General features: G+C 40.1%; 1 protein-coding gene across 7 annotated transcripts in view; it reads left to right on the forward strand.

Annotated features, from left to right (window-relative positions):
- The first annotated feature begins 987 nt into the window (after positions 1 to 987).
- AIG1 (androgen induced 1) overlaps positions 988 to 14,610 on the forward strand; it is a 272,128-nt gene continuing 258,505 nt past the window's right edge. Inside the window, exons 1-2 of one of the 7 annotated variants that reach the window (XM_070376791.1) lie at positions 988 to 1,058; positions 1,201 to 1,360. In XM_070376791.1, coding sequence (XP_070232892.1) covers positions 1,003 to 1,058; positions 1,201 to 1,360 — 216 coding nt within the window. In that variant the 5' untranslated portion in view covers positions 988 to 1,002. Of the gene's footprint in view, positions 1,059 to 1,110; positions 1,361 to 1,482; positions 9,327 to 14,610 lie in introns of those variants that run through there. The other 6 variants (XM_070376789.1, XM_070376788.1, XR_011465396.1 and 3 more) reach the window with 6 other exon arrangements.

The raw sequence follows: 14,610 nt of genomic DNA on the forward strand, positions 1-14,610 counted from the left end.
ATATACTGGGTTTCTCAATTTTGGTTAAGAGCTCGGTTGGAAAAATTCAGGAAAACATTCATGAGTTGCTGCTTCACCTCCAGCACTCTGCTCACCCTGCCCCGACTCCACATTCTCTGACTCAGAGACTATTTGCAGAGGACACCTGTTTTAAATGTACCAACAGGAAATACCTATGTTGTCTTTTCATAATCTGATGCTGCATCTGGTTAGCTGAAATGTGACGCTGCCCACGGACTGAAGCAACTTCAGTGTGACAGCATTTACTGGAAGGCGGAGGGAATCCAGTTTATATTTATTTTCCTTCTATTAAGACCTGGCATTGTAGCATAAGAAAAAATAAATAAGGAAAAGGGCAAAACCAGTTTAACTCTCAAAAGATGAGTATTAAATTACATACAGGAATTTTACATCCAGACTCAGTATGATTTGCCCTTCATGCATAAAACTGTTGTCTGACAATGCTTGCTTTATAATATTTTATTTATAAACTTTTTGTCCAGTCTGTCTTGTTATATATTGACAGGATATTTATTAATATACACCTTCAGTGGAAAACTGCAGGGCAGTCTGCCCACTGGAATAGAATTAACAAGGGAATTTCACAATTATTAACGGTAGTCTTAACACTAAAATTCCAACTGGGTCCAAACGCAAGCAAGTCACAGGGGGCGGGTGGGATGCGAGGTGGGCAAGGGTTTACACCCCACGTGCACGCCTCCGACGGTGCCACTCGGCCAGCAAGTCCCCGAGCCGGACCGTTGGTCCACACTGGAGTCCCCTCCTTCCGAGCGGGTTTCCAGGTTCCGATGCCCGGCCCCGCGGCCACCCAGCCCGGGCCGCGCTCCGTCTTCACCCGGCAGACGCCGCGGGCCGCGGTTCCCGGAGCCCCATGCGCGCTCCCCGAGCCCCGGCCGCCCTCGAAGGCCGCCCACCCGCTCCCGGGACTCCGAGGGGGGTGTCCCCGGCCAGGTCTCCAGGGCTGGCGAAGGCAGCAGCAGAATGACGGAGATGACGAAAGAGCTGACGCCACGCCGCCCACCCGGCCGCCGCCGGAGCCCGCACACGCCGCCCCGCCCGCGAGGTCGCCCGCGCGCTCGCGCTCGCGCCGGTCCCGCGGGGCGCGCCCCGCCTCCTCCCGCCCCGCCCCGCCCGGGGTTCCCACGGCGCCCGCCCGCGCCCGGCGCCGTCCTCCCCGCCGCCCAGGCCTTTGGCGAACATGGCGCTTGTCCCCTGCCAGGTGCTGCGGGTGGCCATCCTGCTGTCCTACTGCTCTATCCTGTGCAACTACAAGGCCATCGAAATGCCCTCGCATCAGACCTACGGAGGGAGCTGGAAATTCCTGACGTTCATTGATCTGGTAAGGCCGCCCCCCTCCCCTACCCCTTCCTCCCCGCACCCGGAACCGGCGTGTGTTTGTGGGTGCGCCGGCATCTGCGCGCGTGCCGCCGGCATCCAGCCGCGTCCTCCCTTCTTCCCCAGTGACTGCGTCTCAAAGGCCCCGCAGCCCCCGCAGCAGTACCTTCGGAAGCACCCAGCGTTACCTGGTAGCTGGGGCACAAGTGCAGATGGGTCGAAGCCAGGTGGTGGGCTCTTTGGAGGGGAACACACACCTGCTTCTAAGAGGTGCCTTGGGAAGATTCTCCTCTTAGCAAATGGATCGGACGACCTTGATCAGGAGCGGCCTGAGACCCATTCGACCCCCAAGATGCTTTCCAGAGCACCCACCGTGGGATCAATTTGCAGCAGCTGGAAGATACTGGGTATCTTCGAATGACTTGGAGCTTCCTCTGAAAGGACCAGAGTTGTCCTCACAAAGAAGAGAAGGCTCCTCAGAAAGAAGAGAAATCGCCTAATAAAGTTGTCTTCCTTTTATCTGTTTTTTTTTTTTTTTTTTTTTGCCCCATGTCACTAATTTACTTCCAAACTTTGTCCTCAGAAACATTAGAAGAGAAAGATTTTCCAAATGTATTCTCAGTGTGACGCTACACTTCTCCCTATCTTACCGTGTAAAAGTTCACAATAGTTTGCATAAGCAACTCCTCTGTTGGCACAACATCATGGCCTTGGAAGTTGTAGTTTGTTCCCTTTTTTATCGACAGCTTACCACTTCTGGCACTAAAAGGGCCAGAGAATCAGCCTGAGCATAAGACTCAATAAGGACATGGGGTGGAACCTAGGAACTTCAAGGTGATAGGTGACTAAGATGAGCTCAAACACACACTAAAAGATGGTCAAGTACGAACAGAGAAAACAAAAGCGAGAAGTTCTAGGGACTAGAGAAAATGTAGAACCCAGTAAATCAGTCGCCAGAACTACCGATACACGAGGTTCACTGCACAAACGAGATTGTAATCTCTTATTGTTGACCCTTCATTTTGATGAAGAGAACTTGATACCTGTTTTGAGATACTTTCAAAGGCTGAGGATCCTTCAAAGAAACGCAGTTAGCGGGAGTTTTGTGTAGAAATACCATTTTAAATCTGTATCGTGTTAGATATGTTCTGAGAGGAATTTAAGTCATTTTTTTTATCAGCACTCTCTAAACTGGGCACAAAGACTGCCCAGGACATGGTGTTTCAGGGGTTTCAATTTTCAGTTCCTCAACTTCCAGCTCTTTCTTGAAACTGATCTGCCTCTGAACATGGCTATTGCCTGCCAGTTCTCCTTTCTTCTGCCCCATTCATCCAAGGCCCAAGCACGTGACAAGGCTCTGTGTTGTATTTATCTGTTCCTTTTACCTTTCAGAAGATGGACTGGTGTTACTAGAACTATCTTCATATTTGCTTGAAAAACGAAGTCAGGCTTGTCTTGACAAAAAGTCGTCTTGGGTTGATTAGCTCATCCACGGGCCCTACCTTTTCTAATCTTCCATAGACTCAGTGAAACCTGCAGTCCTGAGGTTCTAATAAATATGGACCAGAGCATTAGAAATCATGTCCCCTTTCAACTGTGCAAACTTAAGTTATTTAGATGTTTGAACATTTGGATGTTATTTAAAAATATGTGCATAGATTTTCAGAATTCTTCTTTACTGGCTATATGAAGAAAATCTGTTGGATCACTACCTTATCCTGTTCTTGATCTCCCTTAGAGCTGGCCCAAGGAACTGCATTGAGTTGATACACTGATGAAAACCCCACCAGAACCATAGGAGCTGTGAACAGTTCTCAGAAGTAATAGATGTACTTTAGAGGGCATAGGAGAGAGGATCAGCAGGTGAGAGGGGTACATATTGAGGGTGTCATTAACCCGTGCAAGAGATGACACCTTCTCACACTGGCATGGCTTACTGTGTGTTACAGAAGAAGACTCACAAGAAACAATATATCTCTCATAACCTTTGTGTGACATCAAACTTTAGTAGAGCCCATCTGACTCTGCTTAAACTGTCATACAGTTTGTATTTTAGCATTTGGCGATTGGACCTGTCTGTTTTAAATAATGATAATCACCACAAACATGCTTTTGTCTATCAGAATTCAGGCCATGGATTCAAATTTGAAACTTTTACTTTGTTTCACGTTTAGATTCAGTTTGCATAGGGCTTTCAGCCAATCGTTCAAACTCTATCTCTGTGGCTTTGGATTGAAATATAATAAATCCTTAGTCGAGAGTTCCTGTGAGAAAGTACAGTCTAGAATATATTCAAAGAAACACTCATGCAAAGTGTTATTCTTTTTGTTATTAGAGATTTAGAGTCTTTGGCGCTTAAGCATTGTACAGCTGTTTAAACAACCATCCTGTCAATCCCTAGTAATGGCATGAAAAGATTAGGCTACTATAATTTACTCATTTAATTTCTCATTTTTGTGTGTGTTTAAGAAAATAATAAACACTATTACTTCAGTGCTTTGGACATTTTTAATGGTTCTAAACCCATTAGAGCAATTCTGAAAGAAGATTTAGTTTCTTAAAACTTCAAGGAAAAGGCCCTTTTTGTAGGCAACTTAGATCACAGAGAACCAAGACATTTATCCTGGTGGTCACACCTGATTCTGTGATCGGTGGCATCAGTTTACCAAAATGTAGCTCAGAAATTTCAGGCAACGTGGATCCAGGAGAATATGGTTATGCAGCAATGGCCATTCCAGCCATATCTGTATCTTTCTTTGAGTATGAGAGTCATCCCAATAGAATCAGAGCTCATGGCTAAAAACTGAAATGCAAATTATTGCTATCAGTAATCTTATCCTATTATTGTTATTCCTTAAGAGCTTCGTTTCCTAGAATCAAAGAACAGTGAGAGAACTGAACGTGCATCAGGAAAATTCAGTTAGTAAATGGAAATGGAACACTTGGCATGACAGGCAGAATAATAGACCACCCCCCCCTCCAAAAAAAAAGTCTGCATTCTGATCCCTGAAGCCTGTAAGTATGTGAGGTTACATGGCAAAGAAATTAAGATTGCTAATCAACTGACCTTCAAAGAAGGAGGTTTATCTACAGTTTATTGCAGTTTATCTACGTTACTGCAAGGTTTCGTAAAAGTGAAGGGACGCAGAAGAGACGAATGAGTCAAAGGAAGATGTGACAGTGGAAGAAAGTCACAGAGAGATACAACATTGCTGGCTTTGAAGGTGAAGGAAGGAGCCAAGAGCCAAGGAATGTGGGAGGTGTCTACAGGCTGTAAAGGGCAAGGAAATAACCCCTCTCCCAGAGCCTCCAGAAGAAACACAGCTCTGCTGACACCCTGATTTTAGTCCTGTGAAACCCATTTTGTACTTCTGACCTCCAGAACCATAAAATAATAAATCAGCATTTAAGCCACTAAACTTATGGTAATTTGTTGCAGCAGCAATAGAAAGCTTGTACACTTGGCTCTAAAGCCTGTGACCTAAAAAAAAAGCCTTAAATGTTATTGTACTTATGCAAGAAGATAGTGACTTAGTTCTTTATGTATATTAGACAATTGGTTAATTTTAGTTTTAACCAAAATACAGGTTTTTCCCTTCTGCATCTGTGAAACTGCGCTGGGGAGACATACATGTGACAACGGGCAATGTAAGAATCTATAAAAGTGGAATAGCTTCAGAAAAACTAGCCCTTTTCTTTACTGTGAAGTATTTTAGAAATTATCATCATGCAGCATGCCATGCCAGGAGGAATACTCTTAACTGGAAATAAACTGGAAAGAAAAAAATATTGAACTGACTACTGTTCAGATATTTTCGTAACCAGTATTACAGCTGATGAATTTTCTTCAAATGATGTAGATTCATTCACTTATTCACTAATCAAGTAATTTCCCAAGTTATATAATAATTGACCCTCAACATGATAGAAATGAAGAATCAGAATCAAACCAACATAAATAAAAGAAAAAAGAAGCCGGATGTTGAAGCCTAAGAGTAGTACTGGAATACAGTGGGGGTTTAGTAAACATTTGAATAGACGGAATCTTTCCATGTGTTCAGTAAGTATTCTTTCCTTGTGTGTCCTCCTATAACCATTCAAAATACTGTGGATTTTTGGAAATATATCAATCAGAATTTTACTGAGCTCTATGTGATAGAATGTTTAAACCATGAATGAGAATCAACTTCTTTGAAAAACATGAACTGGACATTTGTTATAAAAAATTATTATAGACTTTGGATTTAAGACGCTTTGATTTTTAAAAATTGAAACAGAAATGTGATGATCTGGTCCCATTTGCTCTAGTTCGTGGTTCTCAGCGTTCTGAGGGTTATCATGTCCTGTGTGTGTGCATGCTCAGTTGTGTCCAACTCTTTGTGACCCGTGGACTAAGAATACTGGAGTGGGTTTGCCATTTCCTACTCCAGGGGATCTACCGGACCTAGGGATCAAACCCATACCTCCTGCATCTGTTGCAGTGGCAGGGGGATTCTTTCTCACTGAACCACCTGGGAAGCCCTGTCATGTCTTAGGGCTCCATTATATTCATCATTTCTCCTGCACTGACTTTCCATTCATGCACAGGCAGAATGTTAGTGAAGCCCTACCTCCTCAAAGTGTGGTCTGAGGACCAGAAGTGATCTTACCTGGGAGCCTCCTAGAAATGTGGAACCTCTGGCTCTGCCCCAGACTTTCTGAAGAAGCATTTACTTGTTAATAAGATTATTCTGTGATTCTTTTGCACATTCCAGTTTGAAAAATACTGCTCTGGGCCACACTGTTTCTGTTTTGTCATTTACTATGGAATAGCTTGTAGAAAACAGCCTTCATGCATTAATTCTGCCTACTGTATTTAAAACATTTAAGCATACTTCAAATATATTTAATTATGTCACTTTTATTGTGACATGGTTCAAACGATGTGAAAAAAATGACAACTTTAAGAGAAAGAGAAAAATATGTATTTGGCACCAAAGGTCCGCTGTTTGTTGCAACTGAGAAACAAATTTGGCTAATCTTCAGGGAAACCAAGTGAAAAAGAATACACATTTGATTGCATTGTCTCTACTGTTGGAATAAAGGAAGTGTAAAAATTTATCAGGAAAAATACAATTCTTTCCAGACAACTGACTTTGCAAGGTTCTTTATCACTCAGCTAGTCATAAATGACCTTGGGTAGCATAGCAGATAATGCCTTTGATTATTTTCTAGCAGATTATCTATGGAAATATTCTTATAGTTTTTTTTTTTTTTTTTATATTATGATTTTATGAAAGCCAAAGGCATGGTCTTCTGTTTTGACTGGGTGAAGGCATTTTTGCAGAGGTTTAAGGTAATACAATCTGGATACTTATTTTTGTTATCTAAATCTGTTTTGCAAAAGAATTTAAGAAAACCACAGAGGGAGCAGGATAAATAAGAGCTCAGATGTGGAAAAGCTTGGGGTGTTCAAAGAACAGGAAATGGTCAAGTATACCTGGAGGACACATTTTTTTCTTTTAGACATGCTAAGAATTTTTGACCTTTAAAAATATTTAAAAGGGAGAATAAACAGCATAAGAATACTAAAGGATGCATTTGAGTTTGTCTTACATTTTCTTATATACTTGTAAGAAAATATTCTTGACTCTAGTCCATGGCTTAATTTCAAATAGGAAATAAAATATCTTGAGAGGAGAGTCTATATACCATTATGTAACGATGATATTTAGCTTTGCCAGTCAAAACCACATAATGCCATGTGAAGGCCAGTAGTTCATTGAGTAGTCTGAACAAAATTAGTCAGGTTTGTTTTGTTCAATATTATACAAAGAGGGTGAAATTGCAATTTTTTTTTTCAGTGCAATCAGACTTAACCCTAAATGCATATAAACTTCAAGGATTAAATAATGCTTTTTCCTAACCTGGGGGAAGAATTTTGAGTAGGATACTTTGCACAGAGTTCTCTTCCCTCTCTTTGAAAGTGTTTCTTTTGGATCAAACATAAAATAGGGGCCTGGATTTGTCAGAGTTGGGGAAATAGTTGATGATATAATCACTCATTCCCTTTCTTAGTTGCAAATGTTATTGAAATTACAGAGTCATCTGACCATGCTGAGGTCACTTCTTTTCCCATCTCTGCCATTCCGCGTATCTGGTATAACATTTAGCAAAATTGGTAGCTGCTCTTGAGGCTTTCATTTGTTTCTCTGTGTTCCCCTGAAATGTCACATGTTTCTGTGGAAGTGTGAACAATAGTACAGTTTTCCATATTGAATCAGATGTCCCCGTGATCCAAGCACACTTGGAAAAAATCTTACTGCTTAGGATTCCATAACAACATAGCTTGCTTTGTGTCTAGCAGTCTGTGGCTAGACAGTTAAAGGGCCCTGTCTCCTCTGCCTGGTAGTCCTGCCAGAGGACAGTGAGTACAGGGCTCTCTCTATGCACATGAGAAGACCCCTGGAGCAGATCCATCATGGAGGGCAGCAAGGTATGGGATGTTGCTTTGGTAGGCTGGATCAAATAGGCTGATGGAGAATCATCAGAGAAATTTCTGGAATTCACCAGGTGGCAAGAATACTGTCATTTTGAATCTTGAGCAAATGGCATGTGTTCAAGACAATGCTTTAGAAGCATGAAATTCTAAAAAGTTGTTGAGATAATGGTTTAGCCCCTTCGTGTTGACTTTATATTTAGACCTGTCAGGATGTGTTACAACTTAACACTTTAATTTCAGATCAACACATAGCATTCCAGAAAATTTGTACAATTCTGTGCATAGAATTCCATAGCCTGCGTGCATGCTCAGTCATGTCCAACTCTTTGTGACCCCATGGACTGTAGCCCACCAGGCTCCTCTGTCTATGGGATTATCCCAGCAAGAATACTGTTGTGGGTTTCCATTTCCTCTTCTAGGGAATCTTCCCAACCCAGAGGTCGAACCCGTATCTCCTGTGGCTCCTTCCTTGGCAGGTGGATTCTTCATCATTGAGCCACCTGGGAATCACGTAGCCACCACCACAATCACTTAAAAATATTAGAATATTTTCCTGTGATATCCCCTTATAGTCAAACCCTCCCCCTGAATCTTAATAACCACAAGTTTGTTTTCTGTCCTTATAGTTTTGATTTTTCTAGAAATACATATAAATAAAGCATATGGTATATAGCCTTTGAATCTGGCTCTTTTCATTTAGCATAATGCATTTCAGATTCTTTCACGTTGCTGTGTGTATCCACAGTTTGTTCCATTTTAATGCTGAGTAGTATTTCATGGCATTGATATATTGCTTTGTTGATTCACTGCTAAACTGAAGTGCATTTGGCTTTTTTTCTAGTTTGGAGTGATTGTAAGAAAAGCAGCTATAAATATTTGCACAAGTTTTGTATGAACATGAGTTTTCATTTTTTCTGGGAGTGGAATCACTTGGTTATATAGAATTATATGTTTAGCCTGATAAGAAACCACCAAACTGTTTTCCAGAGTGGTTATGTCATGTTGCATTGCCTTCAGCAATTTATGAGAGTTCCAGTTGCTCTGTGTCCTCGTCTGTGGGCATTGTCAAGTGTCTTCTACTTTAGCTGTTCTAATTGGTGTACAGTGTTATCTCATTGTGGTTTTAAATTGCATCTCCCTCATGACTAATGATGGTGAAGGCAATGGCACCCCACTCCAGTACTCTTGCCTGGAAAATCCCATGGACAGAGGAGCCTGGTAGGCTGCAGTCCATGGGGTCTCGAAGAGTCGGACACGGCTGAGCGACTTCACTTTCACTTTTCACTTGCATGCATTGGAGAAGGAAATGGCAACCCACTCCAGTGTTCTTGCCTGGAGAATCCCAGGGATGGGGGATCCTGGTGGGCTGCTGTCTGTGGGGTCGCACAGAGTCGGACACGACTGAAGTGACTTAGCAGCAGCAGCATGACTAATGATGTTAAGCCTCTTTTCTTGTACATCCTTATCATATATATATCTTCTTTCCAGGTACTTGTTCAAATCGTTTGCCCATTTTAATAAAAGATTGTTTTATTATTGTTAAGCTTAGAGAGTTTTTGTGTATGCTAAATAGAAGTTCTTTGTCAAATATGTGATTTGCGAACGTTTTCTTGCTATCTGGGGCTATCTTTACATTTTGTTAGTAGAGGCAGTCCCCGATTTACATTGGTTCAACTTTATAGTTTTTTGATGGTATGAAAGCGTTACACATTCAATGAAAGTTACTCAGTGGTGGTGTCCAACTCTTTGTGACTCCATGGACTATACAGTCCATGGAATTCTCCAGGCCAGAATACAGGAGTGGGTAGCTGTTCCATTCTCCAGGGGATCTTCCCAACCCAGGGATCGAACCCAGGTCTCCCGCGTTGTTGGCCAATTCTTTACCAGTTGAGCTGCAAAGTCCTCATTTTACTTATAAGTGAGCAGTTATGAATGATCAAGGGCTCAGACTCTCCAATAGCAGCTTCCTTTGCTTAGGCAGAAGGGAAAAAGGGAAAGGAACACTCTCATATAGAGGTGGATGTCACCAGAGTGAACCCCGCCATTCTAGATGTGAAGCCACTTGGAAATACAAGCAAGCCCGAGGGGCTCAGAGAGTTGGTTGGGACAGGACGCAGGTAGTTAACATCTAGGAGCAGAGTCAGGAAACCAGCATTCACGTCCTGTCTACACTGTGCATTGACAGCAGAAGCCAGGGCAAGATGCTTTACTCTGCCGCCCCTTGCTTTGTTTATAAACATGTGATATGTAGTACGATATGCTCTTGTGATGCTGGGTAGGATAGCAAGCCTCAGCTCCCAATCAGCCACGGGGTCAGGAAGGCAAACCACTGATAACTTAAAACCATTCTGTATCCACACAGCCATTTGGTTTTTCACTTTCAGTAGATTATTCAATAAATTACATGAGACCTTCAACACGTTATTATAAAATAAGCTTTGGGTTAGATTATTTTTCCCAACTGTAGGCTAATGTAAATATTCTGAGCGCGTTTAAGGCAGGTTAGGCTCAGCTATGATGTTTGTTTGGTAGGTTGTGCATATTAAATGCTTTTTCAGCTAAGGCAATATTTTCACCTTACCATGCGTTTGTCATGGTTGGATGCACCACACTTCGTTTAATCATTCATCCACTGAAAGTAATCTGGCTTGTTTCTACTTTTGAGCTATTATGTATAAAGCTGCTATGAACACTCATGTATAGGTTTTTATGTGAACATAAGTTTTTATTTCTCTGGCATACATGTCCAAGAGGGCAATTTCTGGGTTTTATCATGATTGCAATTTTAGTTTTAAAAGAAACTATCTAGGACCACAGAATGGCTATACCATTTTACATTTCCACCAGCAATATACGAGTGATACGTTTTCCCCTCATGTTGCCAGTTATATGGTGGTGCCAATATTTTGAAATTTTGGCCATTTTAACTGATGTGTAGTGCCCTCTCATTGTGGTTATAATTTGCATTTCTCAAGTGGCTAATAATCTTGAACGTCTTTTCCTGTCTTACTTGCCATGTGTGTATCCTCTTTAGTAAAACAAATAGTATTCTTTTGTTAAATTTTACTTTCTGGTTGTTTATTGTTAGTATATAGAGATATAATTGATTTTTACATACTGACCTTATATCCTGACTTTGCTAACACACTTATTCTATGAGCTTTGTTGTGAATTTCTTGGAGTTTTTTTTTTTTATGTAGACAATCATATCATCCGCTAATAGAGACAGTTTTCTTCCTTTCTAATCATCATGCCTTTTATTTCTTTTTCATGTTTTATTGCCTTGTTTAATACTTCTAATAATGATATTCATCATATGTGTTGAGAGTGGATAGTCTTGTCATTTCACTTTTAGGGGGACAGTTTTTTGCACTTAAGTATAATATTAGCTATATATTTTTTGCATACCCCCTTTATCACGTTGAGCACAATTCCTACTATTTCTTGTTTCAATTCAGTTCAGTCACTCAGTCGTGTCCGACTCTTTGCGACCCCATGAATCGCAGCACGCCAGGCCTCCCTGTCCATCACCAACTCCTGGAGTTCACCCAGACTCATGTCCATCGAGTCAGTGATGCCATCCAGCCATCTCATCCTCTGTCGTCCCCTTCTCCTCCTGCCCCCAATACCTCCCAGCATCAGAGTCTTTTCCAATGAGTCAACTCTTCGCATGAGGTGGCCAAAGTACTGGAGTTTCAGCTTTAGCATCATTCCTTCCAAAGAAATCCCAGGGCTGATCTCCTTCAGAATGGACTGGTTGGATCTCCTTGCAGTCCAAGGGACTCTCAAGGGTCTTCTCCAACACCACAGTTCAAAAGCATCAATTCTTTGGCACTCAGCCTTCTTCACAGTCCAACTTTCACATCCATACATGACCACAAGAAAAACCATAGCCTTGACTAGACGGACCTTTGTTGGCAAAGTAATACCTCTGTTTTGAATATGCTGTCTAGGTTGGTCATAACTTTCCTTCCAAGGAGTAAGCATCTTTTAATTTCATGGCTGCAGTCACCATCTGCAGTGATTTTGGAGCCCCAAAAATAAAGTCTGACACTGTTTCCACTGTTTCCCCATCAATTTCCCATGAAGTGATGGGACCAGATGCCATGATCTCGTTTTCTGAATGTTGAGCTTTAAGCCAACTTTTTCACTCTCCACTTTCACTTTCATCAAGAGGCTTTTTGGTTCCTCTTCACTTTCTGCCATAAGGGTGGTGTCATCTGCATATCTGAGGTTATTGATATTTCTCTCGGCAATCTTGATTTCCAGCTTGTGCTTCTTCCAGTCCAGCATTTCTCATGATGTACTCTGCATAGAAGTTAAATAAGCAGGATGACAATATACAGCCTTGACGTACTCCTTTTCCTATTTGGAACCAGTCTGTTGTTCCACGTCCAGTTCTAACTGTTACTTCCTGACCTGCATACAGATTTCTCAAGAGGCAGGTCAGGTGGTCTGGTATTCCCATCTCTTTCAGAATTTTCCAGTTTATTGTGATCCACACAGTCAAAGGCTTTGGCATAGTCAATAAAGCAGAAATAGATGTTGATTTTACCTCTCTGTTAATGAGGAATATTTGTCTGTAGTTTTTGGGGTTTTTTTTTTTTTTGCCTGACTTTGTTAGTATATAATGGTTAGCCTTATTCCTCCTTGATGCTCTGGAAGAAGACTGAGTAAATTTGGTATTACTTCCTCCTGAAATTTGTGATAGAATTTACAAGAGAAAATCACTGAGCCTGGAGTTTTCTTTGTTGAAAATTCAATTTGGTTAATTTCAAGACATAGGACTATTCAGGTTATTTCTTTTCTTTTGAGATGTGGTAGTTTATATCTTTCAGGGAATTGATCCGTTTCATCTAATGTCAACATTCTCTCCTTTTCTTTCATTGTCTTTAGGGTCTGTAGTGATAACCAAAGTTTATTCCTGTTATTGGGAATCTGTATCTTTTTTCTTCATTAGTATGGCTAAGGACTTCTCAGTTTTGTTTATTTTTTCAGAGATCAGCTGTTGGTTTCATTGGCTTTGTCCTGTTGTTTTTCTTTTTTTCAGTTTCATTGATTTCTGCTCTTAAACTTTATTACGTTCTCCCTGCTGTTTGTTTTGGGTTTAATTTGTTCTTCTTTTATTAGTTTTCTAATGTGGAAACAGGTTATTTATTAAATTGAGTTCTTTTATAGTATTTAATACTGCTTTAGTTTCATCTTACAAATTTTAATACACTTTATTTTCATTGTCATTCATTTTAAAATATTTTAATATTTCCTTTGAAATTCAAAAAATGATTAAGACTTCATTTTTTTAGAGCAGTTTTAGGTTCACAGCAAAATTGAGGAAATGTAGGGAGGTTTCCTGTATACCCGTTGCCCTCACCAGAGTCTTTCTATTTTACAATGGGTTATTTAAACATGTGGTGTTTAATTTATACATTTTTGGCTATATCTCAGATATGTTTCTGTCATTTTTGTAGTTTAATTTCATTCTGATCAGAAATCTTTTTCTGCATAATTTCACTTCTTTTAAATTTGTTGTTTGTTTTTATGGCCTAGAATATGGACTGTCATGTTAAATATTCCATGTACACTTGAATATCAATTACATTAAGTTAGTGAATAATGTTGATCGGATCCCCTACATCTTGCTGATTTTCTGTTTGACTACTCTCTCATTAACTGAGAGAGGAACTCTGAAGTCTCTGAGTGTAATTGTGGGTTTGTCTACTTCTTGTTTCAGTTTTACTTCACATATTTTGGGGCATATATTTTGTTAAGTACATATACATTTAGGAATGCTGTATATTTTGATGAATTATTTGTTTCATGGTTATAAATATTCTTCTTTTTCCTTGATAATTTTTCTTGTTCCAAAGTTTGCTTTGCCTGATACTAACATAACTTTTCCAATTTTCTTTTGATAAATGTTGGATTGTATATTTTTCATCCTTTTACTTTTTTATCTATAGTGACATATTTAAAGTGGATTGTTTTGTTGACAACATATTGAGTCTTATTTTTAAATTTAATTTGATAATCTCTGTACTTTAGTAGATACCATGTACATTTAATTATTGAAATGATTAGATTTAGATCTGCCATTTATTATTTTCTTTTTCTGACCTTTTTTTTTTGTTCCCTCATTCCCCATTTCCTGCCTTCTACTAGTTTATTTTTTAATATTCATTTTAATTTCACTATTGGCTATTTGGATCATCTCTTTGTATTATTATAGTTGCTGTTCTTTGGATTACTGAATACACAACTTACTTTACATACTCTAGAGTGAATAGTTTACCATTTCAATTAAAACATTCCAACCTTATTGCTTCACTCACCCCACTTAGTTGTCATATTAAGTATACCCACATAACTTGAGAAATCCACAGACAGTGTTATAAGTTTGCTGTCAAGTCAAACGTTCTAAATAACTTGGTTGAGTAAAATAGTCTGTTTATTGACCCAGATATTTACCATTTCTGTTGTTCTTCTTTCAGCCCTTGTGTCCACATTTCTGTCTGATATCATTTCCTGTAAGCCTGAGAATTTTTTTTAGTATTTCCTTAATATTGGTTCTACTGGGAACAAATTATATATTTTAGTTTTCCTTAATCAGAGAGTTCCTCCTAATTTTGTTTTCAGTCCCGAAAGATATTTTCGCTGGGCATAAAATTCTGTTTAATTTTTTATCACTTGAAAGATTTCGTGCCACTGTCATCTGGCGTGATTTCTGATGCGAAGTCTGCAGTCATCCAAACCATTGCTCCCTTGAATGTAATGTG

The sequence above is a fragment of the Bos mutus genome, chromosome 9 (genome assembly GCF_027580195.1).
Source record: "Bos mutus isolate GX-2022 chromosome 9, NWIPB_WYAK_1.1, whole genome shotgun sequence".
Taxonomy (NCBI): Eukaryota; Metazoa; Chordata; class Mammalia; order Artiodactyla; family Bovidae; genus Bos; species Bos mutus.